Consider the following 26,821-nt stretch of genomic DNA (forward strand, 5'->3'; position numbering starts at 1 on the left):
CAAGAGACTGAAGTTACTGGTGCCATACGGGCACGCGCATGCGTATTCAGGCCTCTATATTGCATGGTGTGGGAGGGAATAGCTCTACCTTGGAAAGTAGCTATGAAGCATCAGTTGGGCGCAGTGTTTGCCTATTGGGCTTGTGGTGTCGGGGGTTAGAAGGGAGAAGTCTGACACCACAGAGAGTCATCCTTCTGCTCTCCTCCTGCTTGGACATCATAGAGCTGAGTTTATGTAAAGGGGTTTAGACCCACTTTGAGGGCGCCATGTAAGTGTTTCCTCTGCTCTTGGGGTTATTCACGGTTGGATTCCCTGAAAGCAGCCTGAGTGTAAAAGTGAGTTATATTGCTTCCGGTCTCAGGATTTGCTGTTCTCTGGATTCACCGAACGTATACCTGTTGTTCATGTTTATTACTTCCCATAGAGGTCTTACAGTAAAGCTGATCTCTGTGTTTATTATACCGTGTGTGCTTTTCATTGGTCCTTGTACTTCACTATTGTCAGGGGTGTCAGTTGGGGCTGAGACAGTTCTTGGGGTTGGGAGGCAGAGTGCTGGAGTGAACATAAGTACCCCCTTTGGGGGGATCACTACACTGATAGAGGGGTCATCTCCACTCCCACCAAGGGGGACAGAAATATATGACTGCCTAGTCCAGCCTTCCTCAGCCAGGGGTCCTCCAAAGGTTTCTCGGGGCTCCTTCAGCAATGAATTCCTGTGTGAATCTGTCAGATTACAAGTCCCCATTATCTGGGTAAGGGGGTGTCAATCATCGCACGTCCCTGACATTTATAAATCTAGAGAAGAGTTTTAAATTGCCAACAAATTACATTTCCCTCCCGGATTCCTTTTTACACTCAGCCGATGCGGGGCCGCTGCATTTTTCTAAGTCCTGCTTGTCACATTTTTAGTGCAGGTTTGGTGTGGTAAAAAAAAAAGCCACACAAAAAATGCACCTCCCCATTGAAATCAATGGAAAACATGGCAAACCACATCAAAAATGCACCTGCCTTGTGTTTTTGGTGCAGTTTGTGAGTCACATGCATTGCCTGCACTTGTTGGGGTCAAACAGCCTCATTCACTTCAATGGGTCACATTCAGCAGGAGCTACACCCACCAAAAGTGACATCTGGGGGATAATTCCTGCTGTGACTGCGAAGACAACCATCACTACTGGGATATGTGTAGACACTGCCCACTGCCTCTGCAGATATAGGGGGCAGTAAAAGTTCAGCTCAACTGTGAGGTCTAACAATATAAAGGAAAACTCTGCTTCAAAACTAAATAAGTGTGGGGTTCCCCTTTAATATCCATACCAGTTCCTCATCCAACATTAGGAGAAGTATGAAGATGAAGGGGAACTCCACTTCAAAATGAACTAATGATAACACGGTGTTATCTTATTGACAAATGGTGGGTCCCCCATATACCCCAGTAATGGTTGGCTCCCCCGCACTCCATTGTAATGGGGGGTTCCCCCACACACCCCAGCAATGGTGCCCCCTCGCGCACACACCCTGGTAATGGTGAGCCCTCCCGCACACACCCAGGTTATGGTGGATTCCTCCATACACATAAGTAATGGTAGGTCCCCCTGCATAGCCCAGCAATGGGGGTTTTCCCCACACACCCTGGTAAAGGTAGGTCCCCCCACACACCCCTGCCGTGGGCCCATTAGCACACCTAGGATCGGCACAGGGGGTGATGCCAGTTAGAGGGGTGGGAGATTAGTGAACATTCTCTCCTGGATCCCCCCTTCCTTCATTGAACATTTACTCCTGGATTTCCACTTCCCACGGTGAACATTCACTCCTGGATTTCTCCCTCCTGGAGTGAGCATTCGTTCATGGATCTCCCCTTCCTTCAGTGAATGTTCACTCTTGGATCCCCCCTTCCTTCATTGAACATTTACTCCTGGATTTCCACTTCCCATGGTGAACATTCACTCCTGGATTTCTCCCTCCTGGAGTGAGCATTCGCTCATGGATCTCCCCTTCCTTCAGTGAATGTTCACTCCTGGATCCCCCTTCCTTCAGTGAATGTTCACTCCTGGATCTCCCCTTCCTTCAGTGAATGTTCACTCCTGGATCCCCCTTCCTTCAGTGAATGTTCACTCCTGGATCCCCCTTCCTTCAGTGAACATTGACTGGTGGATATCAGAGGATGGGGAGACGTCAGAAGTCCATCAGCTTCATCAGATGACAGGGGGGGAGTCAGAGGTCCATCAGATTCATCAGATGAAAGGAGAGACATCAGAAGTCCATCAGCTTCATCTGAGAATGGGGAGACATCAAAATGTCCATCAGCTTCATTGTAGAACAAGGGAGACATCAGAGGTCCATCAGCTTTATCAGAGGACAGGGGAGTCATCAGAGGTCCATCAGCTTCATCAGAGGACAGGGGAGTCATCAGAGGTCCATCAGCTTTATCAGAGGACAGGGGAGACATCAGAGGTCCATTAGCTTTATCAGAGGACAGAGGAGAAATCAGAGGTCTATCAGCTTCATCAGAGGACAGGGGAGACATCAGAGGTCCATCAGCTTCATCAGAGGACAGGGGAGTCATCAGAGGTCCATCAGCTTTATCAGAGGACAGGGGAGTCATCAGAGGTCCATCAGCTTCATCAGAGGACAGGGGAGACATCAGAGGTCCATCAGCCTCATTGGAGACAGGGGAGACATCAGAGGTCCATTAGCTTTATCAGAGGACAGAGGAGAAATCAGAGGTCTATCAGCTTCATCAGAGGACAGGGGAGACATCAGAGGTCCATCAGCTTAATCGTAGGACAAGGGAGACATCAGAGTTCCATCAGCTTTATTGGAGGACAAGGGAGACATCAGAGTTCCATCAGCTTTATTGGAGGACAGGGGAGTCATCAGAGGTCCATCAACTTTATCAGAAGACAGGGGAGACATCAGAGGTCCATCAGCTTCATCGTAGGACAAGGGAGACATCAGAGTTCCATCAGCTTTATTGGAGGACTGGGGAGACATCAGAGGTCCATCAGCTTCATCGTAGGACATGGAAGACATCTGAGGTCCATCAGCTTTATTGGATGACAGAGGAGTCATCAGAGGCTGTCACAGATCCCACCCACATGCACACGGCCACAGCGACTAGCTAACAGAGGCGTGCATGTCTGGCCATGACTTGGTGTAAAGAGGGAATGAGGGGGACTTATTTTGTCACAGCCCGCACTACCTCTCCTCTCATATTAGGACCCATGCAGTTTATGTTGTCTATATGGAGGAGGTGTAGGGTTAGATTCATCCTAGGCTCTAAGTGTTCCCCCTTGACCAACATCATTTTTAATCCAAGTCTCCCAGATAGTCTGGCCATTGGTCGAGTCCGTCCTTGGGCTGAGGTTAATCTATTCCAATTGCAACATTTGGTCAATCCCATAATTCACAACCTTAAATCCTTCCCTGACATTCAAAAAGCTGCTCGCATTCCACCCCATCAGTATTTTGTTTATCTACAGATACAACACATTTTTGCCTCCAAAGCCTCTTCTCTGACTCTTGAACAACCTACCCCTTTAGAGCATATCTGCCTCCAAGGCCCACACCACCGGGACATCATTTCCGCTACGTATACATTGCTTGTAGATGTCGCCCTTTTTCTATTGATTCTCCCCTTTATATGTGTAAATGGTCCCGTTTCCTTCAATGTGATATTGGGTTGGATCAATGGAGTAGGATTTGGGAGGCCTCTTCTAAATCTTCTGTGTGTGTAATGTGTACAGAAAATCCTTCTAAGACCCCCTTGTTTTGGTATCGGACCCCTGAGGTTCTCCATGATAGTAACCCGAATGTTTCTTCTGTTTGTTGGTGTTGTGGGATGGAAACTGACACTCTTTTCCACATTTTTTATGATTGCCGGTCCATTGCACCCTTTTGGAGGAGGTCCTTACCCCATTGTGGTTACTTCTGCGGGCTCCTGTCCCTTTTGAGCCCATTTACTTTCTGTTGGGTCTACCTTTTCGGGTCTCTCTAAATGTGCGAGGAAACTTTCCACCTACATGAGGGCAGCCAGGAGAACCATTCCCATGCATTGGCTGTCTTCTATGTCCCCCATGTTACCGGCACTGATGAAGGTCAGAGCAGAAATGAGAAAGTTGGAGTACCTACCTGCTTTACACCCTGCTACTGTCCCTGCGCTGGAGGCAGTTCAGGACCCACGGGATACCTATGACACCGATCTGTCTGCTCCAATCGTTTGTGATTGATGGCCATGTCACTGTTTTGTATTGACATTGTATGTTCTTATGTACCTCTCATCTATGAGCTGCTTTATCAGCCTTCTCTCCCTCTCTGCTTTTATTTTACATTTACCTTTGTGACTGCTTGTTGTAATATGTGACATAGAGATGGAAATGGGTGCTAATAGGCTGCAGGAGATCTGCTGAGATATAGAGAGGGAAAAGGGTGCTAATAGGCTGCAGGAGATCCGCTGAGACATAGAGAGGGAAATGGGCGCTAATAGGCTGCAGGAGATCTGCTGAGACATAGAGAGGGAAATGGGAGCTAATAGGCTGCAGGGGATCTGCCGAGACATAGAGGGAAATGGGAGCTAATAGGCTGCAGGAGATCTGCTTAGACATAGAGAGGGAAATGGGTGCTAATAGGCTGCAGGAGATCTGCTGAGACAATGAAATGTGTATGAAATGGATGGATGTGCAGACACTCCCAGAAGATGATGTCATTATGAGTGGATTGATATATATTTTTGCATTGTCCCCCCCAGAAGGATCAGGTTTGGCGGGATCGCTCTCATTAGCTATACATTTGTATTTTGTGTTCTGTGTTTGTAAGACTTTTCTATATGTAATAAGAGATGTTTGTTGAACAGTTGGTTACATAAGAGTTACATTTATTTCTTCTTCCTTTATTCAGTAATGTTTCATCTCCCGTAGTATCCCTGTAAGGTACATATTATACAGGAAGGGGGATTATGGGATGGATCTCGGGGCTGCAGTTCCTCTGAACTCCACAAGGTGCTGATCTCACCTATACTCACACAGGAAGTCTCTATGGAATGCAGACAGGAAGTGATGTCAGGTACAGACAGGAAGTGATGTCAGGTACAGACAGGTAGTGATGTCAGGTACAGACAGGAAGTTCCAGATCAGAGGTGACGTGGGAAGAAGTATATCAGAGACGTTGGTGGAAGTGGCAGCAGAGGAGGTAATAAGATGTTATTTCCTATTTACAACAAATATATATAAATCTGAGGCTCTTTTACAAATGTTGGGGGCTTTAAAAAAATTAAAAGAGTTTTATAGCAATTTAAATGTGTAATATGTGTAACATTGTTCTGTTTATCTCCTCCTCCCCTCCCCCGCTTGTCTCCAGCACTGCACCCGGGGACTAGCAGAGAGGGGAGAGACCTTGCAGTGTAATGAGAACTGATTGGCTGCTCCTCAGAAAAGGGGAGTGTCCGGCTTATCCTTTCTCCCTTTCACACCCAGAGCCATTTTTTGCACACGTTTATAAAATCATTTTAGGCCTGAAGATGACATAAAACCCCCAAAATATCGATTTTCTGAAAGTAGAGACTTTAGAGAATAAAATAGTGGCAGTTCTAATTTTTACGTCACAAAATATTATCACAAAGTCTATGAAATGCCAAATTTCATTAAAAAAATACACTTAAGCTGATTTCAGGGCACAAAAAGCAATAAATGACCCATTTATGTGTAAAATATAAAAGCCGAGGTTGCAGCGAGTAAATAGATATCCAACATGTCAAACCTTAAGTTGTGTGTGCTGAAATGGTGACAACCTTTAGTCCCCGGTATTATCTATAGGTGACACATTTATAGCCCCTTCTAGGTCATCAGTATAGAGTACGGAGGAGGTCTGCTCCTAGAATTATCCTCTCATTCTGGTGTGACCGGCGATATGTAACGTGTATCACAATCAATGTTATCACGTGTAGGCGCTCCAGCGTGTGCTCTTATGTTTGGGTGCGCATATGTGGGGGTGGGGGGCCTCAACATTTTTTAAGGGGAGGAGTTATGTACTTGGGTGTAACTTTAATTGTTTACAATTAAAAAAAACATTTTTACTTAAGGGGACAAAGTCCTCTATGAAATGACTTTTGATGACAGGTTCTCTTTATTGAGACATCCAGGGTCTAAAAGACCCCCAATGTCTCCCCTGTACTCCATTGGATGTAATGTAGAGCACATCACATCGCATTACATTCTTTGCTGGCCTCGATAGTCAGGAAATCTGTCAAAACGTCACTTCTGGGTCAGAACAAGAAGGGAGTGAACGTGTCCGCTCTCCTCCGTCCCCTCTACCCTCCGACACCCGCTGACCCGGGCCCACAGATGGGCAAGCAGAGCCGGGGAAGCATAGTAGGTACAGGAGAGGTTCACACACACGGGGTGGCAGAGGCTGGCACCTGAAAGGAGAGCCCTGCGGCTTGCCCTCAGCAGGGATAAAGATTAAAAACAATACTTGCCCGGCCCCCAGAACTACATGTCCCGGGCGTCGGGCGATGTAAAGTGACCATCCCTGCATGATGAGCCGACATTGACCTCCCAGCACTGCCCCAGAGCAAACTAGTCATAGGAAGGATCAGATTTATCATTCCTTGTCTGCAGATCTAAAACTCATCAAAACCAGTTCAGAGACCAAACAAACCCAACAGAGAAAAGGGGCCCCGGACCCCAAAATTGTAGTAAACACTAAACAGTCCAAACAAAATGTCTTCCCATGGGGGGAGTAGTTCTTCAATGTCCATCAACCCTCCTATTCCCCCCTCACATCCACATCCTATTATTGTGTGACCAATACCATCCAAATCATTCTTACTTTCATTTCCCAAAGTTATCCGTCTACAAGGAGACCTGTATAGATCACATGATGGCACCAATGAGGATGGAGGAGGACCGGAGTCACATGACTGAGAAGATACTAAACCTCACCCTGGAGATCATCTACCTGCTGACCGGAGAGGTGAGGAGGATTCTGGGAGGTCACATGACATCACTCTCATCTCTATTAATAAAACACAGACCTGACCGGAGAGGTGAGGAGGATTCTGGGAGGTCACATGACATCACTCTTGTCTATTCTGGTCAATAGACCATTTTATTTTTGCACACATTTAGATGATGTCAGGTGGTTGATATTGTTTTATTTGTCTTCTGATCTGTAGGATTATGTTGTAAAGAAGAAGTCTAGTGGGGAGCCAATCTCAGGAGGATGGAGCAGAACCCAGAGCCTCACCATGGTGCCTCCATCTCATTCTCTGATACCTGAGAGGGAGAAAGAGCAGAAGATTCTGGAACTGACCACCAGGATGGTCCATCTGCTGACAGGAGAGGTGAGCGGTGCCGGGAATTCTGGGACATTCTCCAGTAACAGACAAGGGATGTGTCTGGATGGTGACTGTATCATTGTGTGTGTCAGGTTCCTATAAGGTGTCAGGGTGTCACTGTCTATTTCTCCATGGAGGAGTGGGAGTATTTAGAAGGACACAAGGATCTCTACAAGGACGTCATGATGGACAATCAGCCGCCCCTCACATCACCGGGTAAGAGGAGACTTTATTGTAAAGGAGAGAGCAGTACGGAGGATCCACCTAGATCCCCCATCATCTGATAAACACATAGAAACAATGGATTCAGTCAGTGTGTATGTTTCCTACAGATGGATCCAGTCATGGGAACCCACCAGAGAGATGTCCCCGTCCTCTGTATTCCCGGGATTCCACACAGGAAGGTCACACCATCCCTCACCATCATCAGGTAGATGATGACAATTATTGGTAGTTGTGATTTATACACAGCATGTTTGTTACAATGAATGTTTTATTATATCTTTCAGAGTGGAATCCTCGGGGATGATAATATTGATGTTAAAGAAGAGTATAAAGAGGAGGATGAGGAGTATGGAGTGATGGAGGAGTTTTCAGAAGGACACAAGGATATGATGGAGCCACCTAATACCAGGAACCCACCAGAGAGATGTCCCCGTCCTCTGTATTCCCGGGATTCCACACAGGAAGGTCACACCATCCCTCACCATTACAAGGTTGGTGGGATGGAGAATCTAGAACATGGACTTGTAGAGACTATGGGGTCCAATCACAAAGCGGTATCTTCCCGTATCCCAGTATGTAGTAAGATGCTGCATTCTGTTTTTTAGTAGTGAATCCTGCGGGGAATTTACCACTGGTGTCCATAGCAACACTTGTAAATAGCTTGTTGTTATGGAGAGGGCAGCCACCAGTGTCCCCAACAACCAGTAAACAAGGAGCAGACGGCTGCCAAGTTCAAGGTCTGGTATGGATTTTGAGGGGAACCCCGATGACAAAATAATACAAAAAGTGTGGGTTCCCCTCCAAAATCAATACCAGACCCTTAGTGAGTGCCCACCTTCCTCCTGAACCATAACAGGCCACATACCCTCAACATTGGGTGGGTGCTTCAGGGCAGGGACGCTCTGCCCTCCCAAAAGCACCTTGTCCCCATGTTGATGGGGACAAGGGTCCCTTCCCCACAACCCTGGGCATTGTAGTGTAGTGTAAAAAACCACTTGAAGATATTTTTGACAAAACAAAAATAAAGAACAATATCCCCCTGATGTAGATTCATCGATGATCCAATCACAATACTCGCTGTCATCGCTGACTCGAAGAAAAAACAAAGCTCTCCTCCTGCTGTCTGACAGCTCCGCCGCCTCCCACTTCTAAATAAACTAAGGAGTGCTACCACCCTGTGACATCACTGGGTGGCCTTGCCCTCTTGTGACGTCACCAATACAACATGCCCCGGTCAGTGACATCACCAATACAACATGCCCCGGTCAGTGACGTCACCAATACAACATGCCCCGGTCAGTGACGTCACCAATACAACATGCCTCGGTCAGTGACATCACCAATACAACATGCGCTGGTCAGTGACGTCACCAATACAACATGCCCCGGTCAGTGACATCACCAATACAACATGCCCTGGTCAGTGACATCACCGAGTGGCACCGTCCCTTAGTATATTTAGTGGCAGGAGGCAGCAGAGCTGTCAGACAGAGGGGAGTCTTCATTGGGAGCGGAGCTTTTCTTTCCGAGTCAGCGGTGACAGCGAGCATCGTGATTGATGATGGATCTACACCGGGGGGGACATTTTGCTTTAGTTTTGCTTTTTTAATAAAGGACTTGTCAAAAACTGCCTGCTGTCTATTTAACAGAATACTTTTTGGGGGTGAATAATTAGGGGTACCATGTACCCCATACTCATTCACATGGGGTGAGGGATCTGAGGGCCCCCTTGTTAAATTTTGTAAGTCCTCTGCCTGCAAACCCCCACAGCCACTAGCCTGGGTTGTGGGGAAGAGTCCCTTGTCCCCATCAACATGGACAAGGTGATCTGGAGGAGCAAAGCCCCCCTGCCCCAGAGCATCCACTCCATGTTAAGGGCACGTGGCCTGGTATGTTTCAGGATGGGGGGGTCACTTGCTCATCACCCCCATTCCTGACCTGCTGGGCTGCATGCTCAGATAGGGGTATGATATGTATTTCTTTCATTTTGGCAAGGGGTCCCCCTCAAAATCCATACTAGACCCCGCCAAAGGGGGAATCCTATGCTATTTTCTTCATATTTCATTGCCGGTAATTCTTTTTTTTATATTTATTGGTTTGTTAGGACGTGGCGGCCGCTCGCTCCCTAACAACCATGTTGTTTACTGGTTGTTAAGGATGCCAGCGGCCGTCCACTCTTTACCAAGCAGTACACATTTCCTGAATGCCGCATGTCTCCACCACTAATTAATGACCGCATGCATTTCATTCTTTATTTCCTTCTGTGAATGTAACGCCTGTTCATGCGGTATTTACTGAGCGTGTTCAGTGTTTGTGGTCAATACCGCAACACGGGATAGGAAATGGACAGTTTCAGGATGGCATGCGGTATTTAGGGGAAATGTACCCACATATCACATGTGATCTGCTTCTGTGAAGGGAGACAATGTGTGGATTTTGTGTGTGATGTCACAATCATAAATCTTACATTTTACAGATGATATTTTCTCTCATTTCCTTGATTTAGAGTGGAGATCCAATCGATATAGAATTTGAGGTGAAAGCAGAAGAAGAAGAGACGTATGTGAGGGATGATCAGCAGTCTATGGAGGAGGATGGAATAACGGGGACATTTATAGAGGAGGACACTCCTACAGAGATCAGCACAGGTGGGTCATGAACACTAAATCCATTCCTCCACCCATACTGCTCACTGATTGGTCCAGAGTAGGGCGGGGACTGGGTGATATCAGCCTGTAATCCCCTGGTCACTTTCCTGAGCTGTGTTCCCCGTCCTGTATTCCTGGATTTCTCTCGCATAATCTTCCTTCTCTGTGCTGCAGACACAATTTATGTATCTAGACTGGATTTATGGAGGTTCTGGGGTTCAGCTGGCAGAAAAATGTTGGTTTTTACTCTAAGCATTGCATAATGTAGCACCCAGGACATGTGACTGGGGTCTCCTGCCTTGTGCCTGACTCTTCCAGGGGACCTTCTCTGTTATCTGCTGGCTGTGCCGGGTGGAGGGATATGTCTGTAGTGTCTCAGACCCAAGTCACTGAGTGCAGTCTCAGGAGATGGGAGGCAGCGGTGTGGGACCTACATAGTTACATAGTTAGTCTGGCTGAAAACAGACATTCCATCTAGTTGTACCATTAAAAATAAAAGTTATAATCCGACACCCACAGCTGATCCACCAGAAGGAAAAAACCCAGCAAAGCACGATCCAATCTGCTCCTGCAGGGGAAAAAATTCCTTCCTGACACCCCGAGATGCAATCGGATATTCCCTGGATCAACTTTCCCTATAAATGTTATATCCAGTTATATTCTGTGTATCCAAGAAAGAATCCAGGACTTTCCTACAGCAACCCCCCTTATGTATTATACATGGAGATCATATCCCCCCCTTATGTATTATACATGGTGATCATATCCCCCCTTATGTATTATACATGGAGATCATATCCCCCCTTATGTATTATACATGCAGATCATATCCCCCTTATGCTTTATACATGGAGATCATATCCCCCCTTATGTATTATACATGGAGATCATATCCCCCCTTATGTATTATACATGGAGATCATATCCCCCTTATGTATTATACATGGAGATCATATCCCCCTTATGCTTTATACATGGAGATCATATCCCCCCTTATGTATTATACATGGAGATCATATCCCCCCTTATGTATTATACATGGAGATCATATCCCCCTTATGTATTATACATGGAGATCATATCCCCCTTATGTATTATACATGGTGATCATATCCCCCCTTATGTATTATACATGGTGATCATATCCCCCTTATGTATTATACATGGAGATCATATCCCCCTTATGTATTATATATGGAGATCATATCCCCCCTTATGTATTATACATGGAGATCATATCCCCCTTATGTATTATATATGGAGATCATATCCCCCCTTATGTATTATACATGGAGATCATATCCCCCTTATGTATTATACATGGAGATCATATCCCCCCTTATGTATTATACATGGAGATCATATCCCCCCTTATGTATTATACATGGAGATCATATCCCCCCTTATGTATTATACATGGAGATCATATCCCCCCTTATGTATTATACATGGAGATCATATCCCCCCCTTATGTATTATACATGGAGATCATATCCCCCCTTATGTATTATACATGGAGATCATATCCCCCCCTTATGTATTATACATGGAGATCATATCCCCCCTTATGTATTATACATGGAGATCATATCCCCCCTTATGTATTATATATGGAGATCATATCCCCCCTTATGTATTATACATGGAGATCATATCCCCCCCCCTATGTATTATACATGGAGATCATATCCCCCCTTATGTATTATACATGGAGATCATATCCCCCCCTTATGTATTATACATGGAGATCATATCCCCCCTTATGTATTATACATGGAGATCATATCCCCCCTTATGTATTATACATGGAGATCATATCCCCCCTTATGTATTATACATGGAGATCATACCCCCCCTTATGTATTATACATGGAGATCATATCCCCCCCTTATGTATTATACATGGAGATCATATCCTCCCTTGGGATCTTTAATATCAGACCCGATATTGTTTATAAATATATTAATAAGTTGGGGTCCCAACAATGAATCTTGGGGTACCCCACTAATAACACTGAACCTTGGGGTACCCCACTAACCCCTTCCATACCGGGCACTTCTACCCCCTTCGTGCCCAGGCCAATTTTCAGGTTTCAGCGCTCTCACACTTTGAATGACAATTGCACAGTAATGCAACATTGTACCCAAACTAAAATTTAGGGGTATCTGTACTTTCCTGACATTTGGGGGATATCTGTACTTTCCTGACATTTGGGGGATATCTGTACTGTCCTGACATTTGGGGGATATCTGTACTGTCCTGACATTTGGGGGATATCTGTACTGTCCTGACATTTGGGGGATATCTGTACTGTTCTGACATTTGGGGGATATCTGTACCGTCCTGACATTTGGGGGATATCTGTACTGTCCTGACATTTGGGGGATATTTGTACCGTCCTGACATTTGGGGGATATCTGTACCGTCCTGACATTTGGGGGATATCTGTACTGTCCTGACATTTGGGGGATATCTGTACTGTCCTGATATTTGGGGGATATCTGTACTGTCCTGACATTTGGGGGATATCTGTACCGTCCTGACATTTGGGGGATATCTGTACCGTTCTGACATTTGGGGGATATCTGTACCGTGCTGACATTTGGGGATATCTGTACCGTTCTGACATTTGGGGGATATCTGTACCGTTCTGACATTTGGGGGATATCTGTACCGTTCTGACATTTGGGGGATATCTGTACCGTCCTGACATTTGGGGGATATCTGTACTGTTCTGACATTTGGGGGATAAATATACCGTTCTGACATTTGGGGGATATCTATACCGTTCTGACACTTGAGGGATATCTGTACCGTCCTGACATTTGGGGGATATCTGTCCTGACATTTGGGGGATATCTGTCCTGTCCTGACATTTGGGGGATATCTGTACCGTTCTGACATTTGGGGGGATATCTGTACCGTCCTGACATTTGGGGGATGTCTGTACTGTCCTGACATTTGGGGGATGTCTGTACTGTCCTGACATTTGGGGGATGTCTGTACTGTCCTGACATTTGGGGGATGTCTGTACTGTCCTGACATTTGGGGGATGTCTGTACTGTCCTGACATTTGGGGGATGTCTGTACTGTCCTGACATTTGGGGGATATCTGTACTGTCCTGCATTTGGGGGATATCTGTACTGTGCTGACATTTGGGGGATATCTGTACCATCCTGACATTTGGGGGATATCTGTACCGTCCTGACATTTGGGGGATATCTGTACTGTCCTGACATTTGGGGGATATCTGTGCCGTCCTGACATTTGGGGGATATCTGTACTGTCCTGTCATTTGGGGGATATCTGTACTGTCCTGACATTTGGGGGATATCTGTGCCGTCCTGACATTTGGGGGATATCTGTACTGTCCTGTCATTTGGGGGATATCTGTACCGTCCTGACATTTGGGGGATATCTGTACCGTTCTGACATTTGGGGGATATCTGTAGCGTCCTGACATTTGGGGGATATCTGTACCATTCTGACATTTGGGGATATCTGTACTGTCCTGACATTTGGGGGATATCTGTACTATTCTGACATTCTTGGACCTCAAGAAATTAGATTGGCTGTCAGTACTTCAGGATTGATCAATTTTCAGATCTATACCATAGTTTATGATTTAGTCTGTAGGGAAGTTATAGAGTTCAGAAATCCTAATTTGGGTTATTTTCACCAAAGACATGGAGCAGAATACATCTCGGCCTAAATTTATGAAGAACAATTATTTATTTGAAAACTTTTATAACAGAAACAAAGAAAAACATATCTTTATTTAAAAATGTGTGTTCTTTTTTTGGGAAGAAAATGAAGCCATCCATTGTATACAACTGTCATGTGACCTACAGTGATTGGTCACAGCAGGTCACATGGTACAGACAATGGGGCCGGTACACAGATCTGTCATTGGCCGTGTCCGAGGTACATGGCCGGTGACAGATCGCGCCGCTGCACGGTTCTGCGGGCATGCAAACTGCGCATACCTGGATGGACGCCATATGGCTTTCACCCGGAGGGACGAGGTGCTCACCCGGCCACCATCTGGCCATAGATCGGGCAGCAACCGGATAATAACACTGAGCCTTGGGGTACACCACTGATGACACTGAACCTTGGGGTACCCCACTAATAACACTGAACCTTGGGGTACCCCACTAATAACACTGAACCTTGGGGTACACCACTAATAACACTGAACCCTGGGGTACCCCACTAATAACACTGAACCCTGGGGTACCCCACTAATAACACTTAACCTTGGGGTACCCCACTAATAACACTGAACCTTGGGGTACACCACTAATAACACTGAACCTTGGGGTACCCCACTAATAACACTGAACCTTGGGGTACACCACTAATAACAATGAACCTTGGGGTTCACCACTAATAACACTGAACCTTGGGGTACACCACTAATAACACTGAACCTTGGGGTACCCCACTAATAACACTGAACCTTGGGGTTCCCCACTAATAACACTGAGCATTGGTGTACCCCACTAATCACACTGAGCCTTGGGGTACCCCACTAATAACACTGAACCTCTATACCACACCAATAACACTGAACCTTGGGGTACACCACTGATGATTCTGAACCCTGGGGTACCCCACTAATAACACTGAACCTTGGGGTACCCCACTAATCACACTGAACCTTGGGGTACCCCACTAATCACACTGAACCTCGGGGTACACCACTAATAACATTGAACCTCGGGGTACCCCACTAACAACACTGACCCCTGGGGTACTCCACAATAACGCTGAACCTTGGGGTACACCACTAATAACACTGAACCTTGGGGTACACCACTAATAACACTGAACCTTGGGGTACCCCACTAATAACACTGAACACTGGGGTACCCCACAATAACGCTGCGCCTTGGGGTACCGCACTAATAACACTGAACCTTGGGGTCCCCCAGTAAACACACTGAACCTTGGGGTACCCCACTAATAACACTGAACCTTGGGGTACACCACTAATATCACTGAACCTTAGGGTACCCCACTAATAACACTGAACCCTGGGGTACCCCACTAATAACACTGAACCTTTGCAGTACCCCACTAATAACACTGAATCTTGGGGTACCCCACTAATAACACTGAACCCTGGGGTACCCCACTAATAACACTGATCCTTGGGGTACCCCACTAATAACACTGAACCTTGGGGTTCCCCACTAATAACACTGAACCTTGGGGTACACTACTGACACCCCTAGACCATTCAGAGTATGAATCATTACCCACTACTCTCTGAATACGATCTTTTAGCCAGTTTTCTATCCATTTACATTCAGATTTTTCCAGCCCATAGACTTTACCTTACACATTAGCCATGTGTACGGAACTGTGTCCAAGTATACCACATCCACCGCCACCCCTCTGTCCAAGTATACCACGTCCACCAACACCCCTCTGTCCAAGTATACCACGTCCACCAACACCCCTCTGTCCAAGTATACCACGTCCCCCGCCACCCCTCTGTCCAAGTATACCACATCCATCGCCCCCCCTCTGTCCAAGTATACCACGTCCACCGCCACCCCTCTGTCCAAGTATACCACGTCCACATCACCCCTTTGTCCAAGTATACCACATCCACCGCCACCCCTCTGTCCAAGTATACCACGTCCACCGCCACCCCTCTGTCCAAGTATACCACGTCCACTGCCACCCCTCTGTCCAAGTATACCACGTCCACCGCCACCCCTCTGTCCAAATATACCACGTCCACCGCCACCCCTCTGTCCAAGTATACCACGTCCACCATCACCCCCCTGTCCAAGTATACCACGTCCACTGCCACCCCTCTGTCCAAGTTTATCACGTCCACTGCCACCCCTCTGTCCAAGTTAACCACGTCCACTTCCACCCCTCTGTCCAATTATACCACGTTCACCGCCACCCCTCTGTCCAAGTATACCATGTCCACTGCCACCCCTCTGTCCAAGTATAACACGTCCAACAACACCCTTCTGTCCAAGTATACCACTTACACCGTCACATCCAATCTAACCTGTTTCATGATGGTTTAATCCCAGCTCACCTCTACATGTTGTCTACAGTAAACATTTAAGCTTCCACTGATTACAGAATACTAATACTGAGAGTCCTGACCCTTATACTATATAACTTGTACATTACATCCTCCTGACCCCTGCACTATATACTCTATGTTGTACATTACATACTCCTGACCCCTGCACTATATACTCTATGTTGTACATTACATACTCCTGACCCCTGCACTATATACTCTATGTTGTACATTACATACTCCTGACCCCTGCACTATATACTCTATGTTGTACATTACATACTCCTGACCCCTGCACTATATACTCTATGTTGTACATTACATACTCCTGACCCCTGCACTATATACTCTATGTTGTACATTACATACTCCTGACCCCTGCACTATATACTCTATGTTGTACATTACATACTCCTGACCCCTGCACTATATACTCTATGTTGTACATTACATCCTCCTGACCCCTGCACTATATACTCTATGTTGTACATTACATACTCCTGACCCCTGCACTTTATACTCTATGTTGTACATTCCATAGTCCTGACTTCTGCTCTCCACCCTCCCCCACTGCTATTGTAAGGGACCGCCCGACGGTACCACTAGCACTCCACTGAATAGGCGTTCCCAGAGCACGGAGTCTATAGCAAGGTCAGGTACAATCCAGGTCAATAACTTACAGGGCACAGGTTCACAGGATACAAGGAGACCAGAAGGCACTGAATGACAGCTCAGGCCCATTTAAATATCCCGCCCTGCGCTGCCATTGGTGCCCAGCGGGTGGCCGCGGCTTCTACTGCGCATGCGCGAACTCGAACGCAGCGTCCGGCCTGGACCTAGTGCCAGTGTCCCTGCACAGGGCGGCATACTGCGCTTGCGCCGGGACCATCGCTACGGGGATCATGGAATTCCCTGACAGCTATATATACACATAATATGGATTCTCTTTTGTTCCCCCCATTTCCTCCCAGCTGGACATTTTATATCGGATGATGTGATTGGAGCACAGACTTTTACATGGTGATAATAATGTGATAACATCCTCCAACTTTGGACCCTTAAACAGAAAGTGATAATGAGGGAGGAGTCAATACCCCAATGATGGTGGTCTTCAGGATCAGTCCAGTCTTCATCTTGGTTGTTCTCCCCCCATCCTCACTCTCTGACCTCTGGTGGGGCTCAGCCCCGCTGTTCTTCATGACTAAATCATGGAGTAAATAAGGAAGTGCAGTACTTCTTGTGTTGGGAAGATGGCGATGAGTGATAGAGGGGGTGGGGACCCTCGTCCTATAATCCCCTCATCACTGTCCCTCCTATAAAAGACAGTTCTGGTTGTTTCCTCACTCTCTGACTAAGGTCCATGAATAAAGAAATGACCTGGTAGGAGATCAGAGGAGCCATTTCCTAGTTCCCTTGAGGGTGGAATTGTAAGCTCCTCAGAGACCAAGCTGCCTGATGTGGGCGGAGTCCTGGTTTGGGGGAACCAATCAGCTCCTGTCTAGTAATCCTGTTTGTCTTTGTATTTTAGTCCATGGCCGGGAGATGAGGAAAACCCCCGAGGATTGTCTCACTTTGTCTCCAGACTGGAAAGTAGAAGATGAGGACATCACACAGTATAGTCCAGGAGAAAACCCGGCTCCCTCCAATGTCCATCCGGCACCACCCAGTGTAGATGGACCATCGGATTCCTCGTATCCTGAGGAACCTCAGACTGTGCGGGACTGGGCCGGCCTTCCAACAGGGAAGAGGTTTCCCTGTACTGAGTGCGGGAAGGGATTCCATTTTAAATCCCACCTTAATAGGCATAAAAGATCTCACACGGGGGAGAAGTCACACTCTTGTTCTGAGTGCGGGAAATGTTTTTCAGATAAGTCAAATCTTAACACACATCAGAGATCTCACACAGGGGAGAAGCCGTATTCCTGTCCTGAGTGCGGGAAGGGTTTCTGTTCTAAATCCAAACTTAATGTGCATAAAAGATCTCACATAGGAGAGAAGCCGTATTCCTGTCCTGAGTGCGGGAAATGTTTTTCACAGACGTCCAATCTTTACAGACATCTGAGATTTCACACGGGGGAGAAGCCGTATTCCTGTCCTGAGTGCGGGAAATGTTTTTCACAGACGACCAATCTTTACAGACATCTGAGATTTCACAAGGGGGAGAAGAAGTATTCTTGTTCTGAGTGTGGAAAATGTTTTTCACAGAATTCCAGTCTTTACAGACATCTGAAATTTCACACAGGGGAGAAGAAATATTCCTGTCCTGAGTGTGGGAAAAGTTTTTTAGACAAGTCCCATCTTTACACACATCAGAGATCTCACACAGGGGAGAAGCCGTATTCCTGTCCTGAGTGCGGGAAATGTTTTTCAGTAAAATCCAGTCTTTACAAACATCAGAGATCTCATACGGGGGAGAAGCCGTATTCCTGTCCTGATTGCGGGAAATGTTTTTCACGGAAGTGCAGTCTTTTCAGACATCAGAGATTTCATACAGGGGAGAAGCCATATTCCTGTCCTGAGTGCGGCCAATGTTTTTCACAGAAGTACGGTCTTTCGAAACATCAGAAATCTCACATGGCGGAGAAGCCATATTCCTGTCCTGAGTGAGGTGATTGTTCCTCACTGAAGTCCTGTCTTCCTGTACATGAGGGGTCCCACACAACCCTGGAGGTATATTAGTGCCTTGAGTGCGGGAAATGTCTTCTAGATGAATGTTGCTGGACATCCCAGATCTCATGTGGGGAAGAAGCACACCCTGATATACACCTCAGATATACTCCATGGCTGATCTTCATCATGGAAGAAACAGTCCATAAGGAGATGAGAGGCCCCCAAAGACACGGATGAAGTGCAGTAAATGTCGGGGTGCAGAGTGGTCAGTAGATCCTGGAAATGAAGGACACAACTTCAGCCCTTCTTGGGTGTCGGAGTTGCGTTTCCTGATAATGATATAGCGGGTTACAGAGCTAGAAGCCGGGAGAGCCCAGATCTCGTTATCGGGGAACTTTACACAGACAACAAGAACTTCTGAAGTTGATGTCCTTCATTTCAAGGCTCTACAGAACAGTGGTGACCCCGAAGCGTCTCTCTGTCTTCAGTCCATCCTTCTCCCATCCCCCAACAGGAGGGAAGGAGAACTCCACCCCAAACTAGGGGGAACTTTCCTCTCATTATTTCCCTTGGCTTCTGTGTGGGTTTGGGTGGTTGGAGGAGTGCAGCACGAGAGGGAACACATCTTGTTGTTCTATGTCTACATATGTGGTCTGGGTAGAGGGGATCCACCGGAAAATATTTCTACTCTTTGATTTTGTACAAATCGTTTCTGTTTTCACTTTGAAGGGCGATATTATGTGTGGTTTGTAAAAGGGATTGGCCCAATAGATACCACCCCACTTAGAGAATAGATGAACTAATATGACCAGCAATCATTCAGCCATGTCACATGTTGGGATCTTTTCTACAATACTTTGTTATAATAATGGAACACGTTGTGTATTGTATTGTACACCAATAATAATGACCCCGCCCCCACATTCCAGACAAGGGATCTTCCTGACCAATCGGATTCCTTCCTTTGTTATTTCCTGATTCTATGATTACAATCTTGTTAGAAGTAAAACTATAATAAAGAATTTATTGAGTGAAAAGAATTGTGTGTGTCGGGGCCACGATGGGGATCTTTGGGGCCCAAACATTTCTCACAGGAGACACTTTTGTTATGATCCGCCAGGTGGTGCCTCTGGCTGCTCACTTGACAGTCCTACCCAGAGTGTGTAGTCTAAGCCCAGTCTGTGCTTTCACCAGGGCCCCTGATGGTGGGGATGGACTTGTAACAGACCAGGGCCAGGTCACGACCTCCGAGCAGGCCCACCAGTGGCAGAGGGAGCCTCCGGGGATGTATGCAGGTACCGGGAGAGCCAGATGTGAGAAGGACGGCAGGACCTAGCAGGATGGCCATGAGCCGTGGTCCCGTGGGGTAAGCGAGGTACCGAATCAGCAGGCTAAGAATAGTCAGGTCACTTGCAGGGTCAGCAGGATAAGTCAGTCCGCAGAATGGTCAAACAAGCCGGGGGTCAGGAAAGGAGAAGGCAGAGTAGTCAGGGCAATCCGGGTCAAAGCACAGGAGAAGGCAGCATAGTCAGGGCAATCCGGGTCAAATCACAGGAGAAGGCAGCGTAGCCAGGGCAATCAGGGTCAAATCACAGGAGAAGGCAGCGTAGCCAGGGCAATCAGGGTCACTAATCAGGTACAGGAACTCAGGATCACAGATAGACCTTGCGGCAATCTGTGAAAGTGCAGGGCATCTTTAAATAGTGCGCCCTGCACTGTCATTGGCCGGCCAGGACACGCCCCCGGGCTGTCATTGGCCGCCCGAGGCGCGCCCGCGGCTCCTACTGAGCATGCGCAGTGTCCTGTCAGTCGCGGCCCGCCGGGATCTAGTGCCTGTGTCCAGGCGTGAGCTGTCGCAAGTGTGCGTGCGCCGGGAGAGGCCCCGCGATCCCTGACAACTTTACAAGCCTTTACAGGTCATCCAGTTTCTGGTTCACCATGAATAATGGCCCAGAGTGCAGGGGTCAGGAGACTACTTCATACAGCCCTGCAAACAACATGCAGTGGTGAGTATGTGATTTCCATCCCAGAGTACAGAGTGTAGTGGTCAGGAGTATGTGATTTCCATTCCAGAGTGCAGTAGTCAGGAGTATGTGATTTCCATCCCAGAGTACAGAGTGTAGTGGTCAGGAGTATGTGATTTACATCCCAGAGTACAGAGTGTAGTGGTCAGGAGTATGTGATTTCCATCCCAGAGTGCAGTAGTCAGGAGTATGTGATTTCCATCCCAGAGTACAGAGTGTAGTGGTCAGGAGTATGTGATTTACATCCCAGAGTACAGAGTGTAGTGGTCAGGAGTATGTGATTTACATCCCAGAGTACAGAGTGTAGTGGTCAGGAGTATGTGATTTACATCCCAGAGTACAGAGTGTAGTGGTCAGGAGTATGTGATTTACATCCCAGAGTGTAGTGGTAAGGAGTATGTGATTTACATCCCAGAGTACAGAATGTAGTTGTCAGGAATGGACTCACCAATAGTGGTGGGAGTCACCTGCCTTGTGGTTTGCAGTACCAGGACTGGCCAGCAGGTGCTCTCAGCAACCAGAGGCTCACTTCTGCAGTCCGCCAAAACACCCGAGGCTGATTGCAGGAGGTGCATATAAGGAATGGCCAGACTTGCAATCAGCGCCTTGGTGTATGTTTTCCCAAGAGCCCCTGTACCTGCATTCTGTCTGCTTCCTGTCTGATCCTGCTTGATCCCTGACTCTGATTGAACTCCGCCTGTCCTGACCTCTGCTATTCCTGACCACCCTCCAGTCTGCTCCTTTGGTACCTTGTCTGCCTGATTGTTCCTGACCCAGCCCGTCTGACTACACTTTGCCTGCTCCTTTGTACCTTGCCTGCCCGTTTGCTACCGACCTGGCCTGCCCGACAACACTTAGTATTGTTCTTTTGTTATCTGTTGGGGGTTTTGGTTTGGTTTGTTTGCACTGTGTTTATGTTTAGTCTTGCACTGCGTTTATGTATTGTTTAGTCTTAAATAAATTATATTGTTTATACTATATCTGAAGCCTGCGTTTCCCTGCGTCAGTTCACATACCTCTGGTCATACCCGGAGCCCTGACATTACACCAAGGCCAATCCTGACCAGAAGTGGCTGCACAGGGAAGCCATCTTGGCTTGTTGCTGGGAAGGATGGATCTTGATGAGGTTGTGTATTTATCTCTGCTAGTCTTTGATGACAGAGATTATGCTTATCAGACTTTGAAGAAATATACCGGGGATCAACTACTAGAGTGCATAAGGATCGCTCATTGCCTAGTAGATCAGGGCACAAAGTTCTCTGAGGTGCAACCATTGATTCAGGTTTGTGCAGAGTTGGTTTCATCTGGTACCCCCGAATGCAGGGATGAATTTTTGCCGCCATTTAGTGCCGACCAGGTAGAGTCCCTGGTATGGTTATTAGAGGATGATGTGGATTACTTTCTGGAGCGTTATTCTGCATGTTCACAACAGGTATTAAGGGACTGTATAAACGCAGTGCAGTCTTTGACCAGACAGGCTTTGTGTAAGCTGAGCTTTGTTCAACCCATACTGCAGACATGGACAGACTTGTTGCACCCAGCCTCAGTCAGCTTGCAACGTCATTCCTCTGCTCAAGGCACTCTTCCTTCATCCCCGACAGCACCCCCAGTGACTGCCCAGTATACTCTGCTAACTACCACATATCAGTCCCCTGCTCCCACTCGTTGCACCTATCCTTTCTTTAACCCTGTAAAGAAGTCCTCTGTAGCAACTGCTCCCTCCTTTGTTCCATCCCCCAGCTCTTCTCTGCCTACAGCTGCTCTATCCACTTACAAACCTGCGCTTACTTCCTGTGCTCCAGTAACTAAAACCAGGAAAAAGCAAAAATTCTTTCCAACCAGTACCATCCTGCCAGTATCCAAACCGGTCAGTCTGCTGTCTGTGAACCCGCCTTCCGTGGTTCAGCCTGGTGCCCCGGCACCCGCAATTCAGCCCGATACCCTGATGCCAGATGACTCGGTGCCCGCAGTCTTGCCAGATGACTCGGCGCCCGCAGTCTTGCCAGATGACCCGGCGCCTGCAGTCTTGCCAGATGACTCAGCGCCCACAGTCTTGCCAGATGACCCGGCGCTCGCTGTCTTGCCAGATGACTCGATGCTCGCAGTCTTGCCAGATGACCCGGCGCCCGCAGTCTTGCCAGATGACTCGGTGCCCACATTCTTGCCAGATGACTCGGTGCCCGCAGTCTTGCCAGATGACTCGGCGCCCGCTGTCTTGCCAGATGACTCGGTGCCCGCTGTCGAGCTTAAGGCCCCGATGACCGCAGTCTTGCCAGATGACTCGGTGCCCACATTCTTGCCAGATGACTCGGTGCCCGCAGTCTTGCCAGATGACTCGGCGCCCGCTGTCTTGCCAGATGATTCGGTGCCCGCTGTCGAGCTTAAAGCCCCGATGACCGCAGTCTTGCCAGATGACTCGGCGCCCGCAGTCTTGCCAGATGACCCGGTGCCCGCTGTTTTGCCAGATGACTCGGTGCACGCAGTCTTGCCAGATGACCCGATGCCCGCTGTTTTGCCAGATGACTCGGTGCCCGCTGTCTTGCCAGATGACTCTGTGCCCGCTGTCGAGCTTGACGACCTGGTGCCCGCTGTTTTGCCAGATGACTCGGTGCCCGCTGTCTTGCCAGATGACTCGTTGCCCGCTGTCGAGCTTGATGACCCGATGCCCGCAGTTTTGCCAGATGACTCGGTGCCCGCTGTCTTGCCAGATGACTCGGCACCCGCATTCTTGCCAGATGACTCGGCACCCACATTCTTGCCAGATGACTCGGTGCCCGCTGTCTTGCCAGATGACTCGGCGCCCACAGTCTTGCCAGATGACTCGGGGCCCGCAGTCTTGCCAGATGACTCGGTGCCCTCTGTCTTGCCAGATGACTCGGTGCCCACTGTCGAGCTTAAAGCCCCGATGCCCGCTGTTGTGCCAGATGACTCGGTGCCCGCAGTCTTGCCAGATGACTCGGTGCCCGCAGTCTTGCCAGATGACTCGGTGCCCGCAGTCTTGCCAGATGACTCGGTGCCTGCAGTTTTGCCAGATGACTCGGTGCCTGCAGTTTTGCCAGATGACTCGGTGCCCGCAGTCTTGCCAGATGACTCGGTGCCTGCAGTTTTGCCAGATGACTCGGTGCCCGCAGTCTTGCCAGATGACTCGGTGCCCGCAGTCTTGCCAGATGACTCGGTGACTGCAGTCTTGCCAGATGACTCGGTGCCCGCAGTCTTGCCAGATGTCTCAGGGCCTGCTGCTCTGCCTGGTGCCTGCTGCTCCGCCTGGTGGCCTGGTGCCTGCTGCTCCGCAGATGACTCGGTGCCCGCTGTCTTGCCAGATGACTTGGTGCCCACTGTCGAGCTTAAAGCCCCGATGCCCGCAGTCTTGCCAGATGACTCGGTGCCCGCAGTCTTGCCAGATGACTCAGGGCCTGCTGCTCTGCCTGGTGGCCTGGTGCCTGCTGCTCCGCCTGGTGGCCTGGTGCCCGCTGCTCCGCCTGGTGGCCTGGTGCCCGCTGCTCCGCCTGGTAGCCCGGTGCCCAGCCTGATGTGCCTCTGTCCGGTGTCCAGCCTGATGTGCCTCTGTCCGGTGTCCAGCCTGATGTGCCTCTGTCCGGTGCCCAGCCTTATGTGCCTCTGCCCGGTGTCCAGCCTGATGTGCCTCTGCCCGGTGTCCAGCCTGATGTGCCTCTGCCCGGTGTCCAGCCTGATGTGCCTCTGCCCGGTGCCCAGCCTTATGTGCCTCTGCCCGGTGCCCAGCCTGATCTACCAGTCCTTGATATCCTGCCAATTACCGGATCCGGGCGGTGGAACATTTTGCCCATTTAGGACGGTTTGGAGCGTCCTGAGGCCGCTCCTTGAGGGGGGGGGGTACTGTCAGGAATGGACTCGCCAATAGTGGTGGGACTCACTTGCCTTGTGGTTTGCAGTACCAGGGCTGGCCAGTGGGTGCTCCCAGCAACCAGAGGCTCACTTCTGCAGTCAGCCAAACACCTGAGGCTGATTGCAGGAGGTGCATATAAGGAATGGCCAGACTTGCAATCAGCGCCTTGGTGTTTGTTTTCGCAAGAGCACCTGTACCTGCATCCTGTCTGCTTCCTGTCTGATCCTGCTTGATCCCTGACTCTGATTTGAACTCTGCCTGTCCTGACCTCTGCTATTCGTGACCACACTCCAGTCTGCTCCTTTGTACCTTGTCTGCCTGATTGTTCCTGACCCGGCCCGTCTGACTATGCTCTGCCTGCTCCTTTGTACCTTGCCTGCCCGTTTGCTACCGACCCGGCCTGCCTGACTATGCTTAGTATTGTTCTTTTGTTATCTGTTGGGGGTTTTGTTTTGGTTTTTTTGCACTGTGTTTATGTTTATTTTTGCACTGCATTTATGTATTGTTTAGCCTTAAATAAATTATATTGTTTATACTATATCTGAAGCCTGCGTTTCCCTGTGTCAGTCCACACACCTCTGGTCATACCCGGAGCCCTGACAGTAGTGGTCAGGAGTATGTGATTTACATCCCAGAGTGTAGTGGTCAGGAGTATGTGATTTACATCCCAGAGTGCAGAGTGCAGTGGTCAGGAGTATGTGATTTACATCCCAGAGTGCAGTGGTCAGGAGTATGTGATTTACATCCCAGAGTGCAGAGTGTAGTGGTCAGGAGTATGCAATTTACATCCCAGAGCACAGAGTGCAGTGGTCAGGAGTATGTGATTTACAGTCAGGTCCATAAATATTGGGACATCGACACAATTCTAACATTTTTGGCTCTATACACCACCATAAAGGATTTGAAATGAAACGAACAAGATGTGCTTTAACTGCAGACTGTCAGCTTTAATTTGAGGGTATTTACATCCAAATCAGGTGAACGGTGTAGGAATTACAACAGTTTGCATATGTGCCTCCCACTTGTTAAGGGACCAAAAGTAATGGGACAATTGGCTTCTCAGCTGTTCCATGGCCAGGTGTGTTTGTTATTCCCTCATTATCCCAATTACAATGAGCAGATAAAAGGTCCAGAGTTCATTTCAAGTGTGCTATTTGCATTTGGAATCTGTTGCTGTCAACTCTCAAGATGAGATGCAAAGAGCTGTCACTATCAGTGAAGCCATCATTACGCTGAAAAAACAAAACAAACCCATCAGAGAGATAGCAAAACATTAGGCGTGGCCAAAACAACTGTTTGGAACATTCTTAAAAAGAAGGAACGCACCGGTGAGCTCAGCAACACCAAAAGACCCGGAAGACCACGGAAAACAACTGTGGTGGATGAGCGAAGAATTCTTTCCCTTGTGAAGAAAACACCCTTCACAACAGTTGGCCAGATCAAGAACACTCTCCAGGAGGTAGGTGTATGTGTGTCAAAGTCACCAATCAAGAGAAGACTTCACCAGAGTGAATACAGAGGGTTCACCACAAGATGGAAACCATTGGTGAGCCTCAAAAACAGGAAGGCCAGATTAGAGTTTGCCAAACGACATGTAAAAAAGCCTTCACAGTTCTGGAACAACATCCTATGGACAGATGAGACCGACATCAACTTGTACCAGAGTGATGGGAAGAGAAGAGTATGGAGAAGGAACTGCTCATGATCCGTCGCATACCACCTCATCAGTGATCATGGTGGTGGTAGTGTCATGGCGTGGGCATGTATGGCTGCCAATGGAACTGCTTCTCTTGTATTTATTGATGATGTGACTGCTGACAGAAGCAGCCGGATGAATTGTGAAGTGTTTCGGGGATATTATCTGCTCATATTCAGCCAAATGCTTCACAACTCATTGGACGCTTCACAGTGCAGATGGACAATGACCCAAAGCAGACTGCAAAAGCAATGGCCAAGCCAATCACCTGACCTGAATCCGATTGAGCATTTCACTTGCTGAAGACAAAACTGAAGGGAAAATGCCCCAAGAACAAGCAGGAACTGAAGACAGTTGCAGTAG

General features: G+C 48.0%; 2 protein-coding genes across 2 annotated transcripts in view; one reads left to right on the forward strand and one right to left on the reverse strand.

The window, feature by feature from the left end:
• Positions 1 to 26,821, reverse strand: part of LOC149440265 (uncharacterized) — a 206,032-nt gene that overhangs the window by 81,704 nt on the left and 97,507 nt on the right. The gene's annotated exons all lie outside the window — the stretch shown is intronic.
• On the forward strand, positions 1,492 to 19,913 carry LOC149440267 (uncharacterized). Its single transcript, XM_089658817.1, has 3 exons — positions 1,492 to 1,524; positions 10,062 to 10,203; positions 17,792 to 19,913. The coding sequence occupies exons 1-3, from the start codon at positions 1,492 to 1,494 to the stop codon at positions 18,868 to 18,870; spliced, it is 1,254 nt and encodes a 417-aa protein (XP_089514943.1). The 3' UTR covers positions 18,871 to 19,913.

Source organism: Staurois parvus, unplaced genomic scaffold, assembly GCF_062004578.1.
Source record: "Staurois parvus isolate SC_StPar_1 unplaced genomic scaffold, SC_StPar_1.0 ptg001098l, whole genome shotgun sequence".
NCBI classification, from domain to species: domain Eukaryota; kingdom Metazoa; phylum Chordata; class Amphibia; order Anura; family Ranidae; genus Staurois; species Staurois parvus.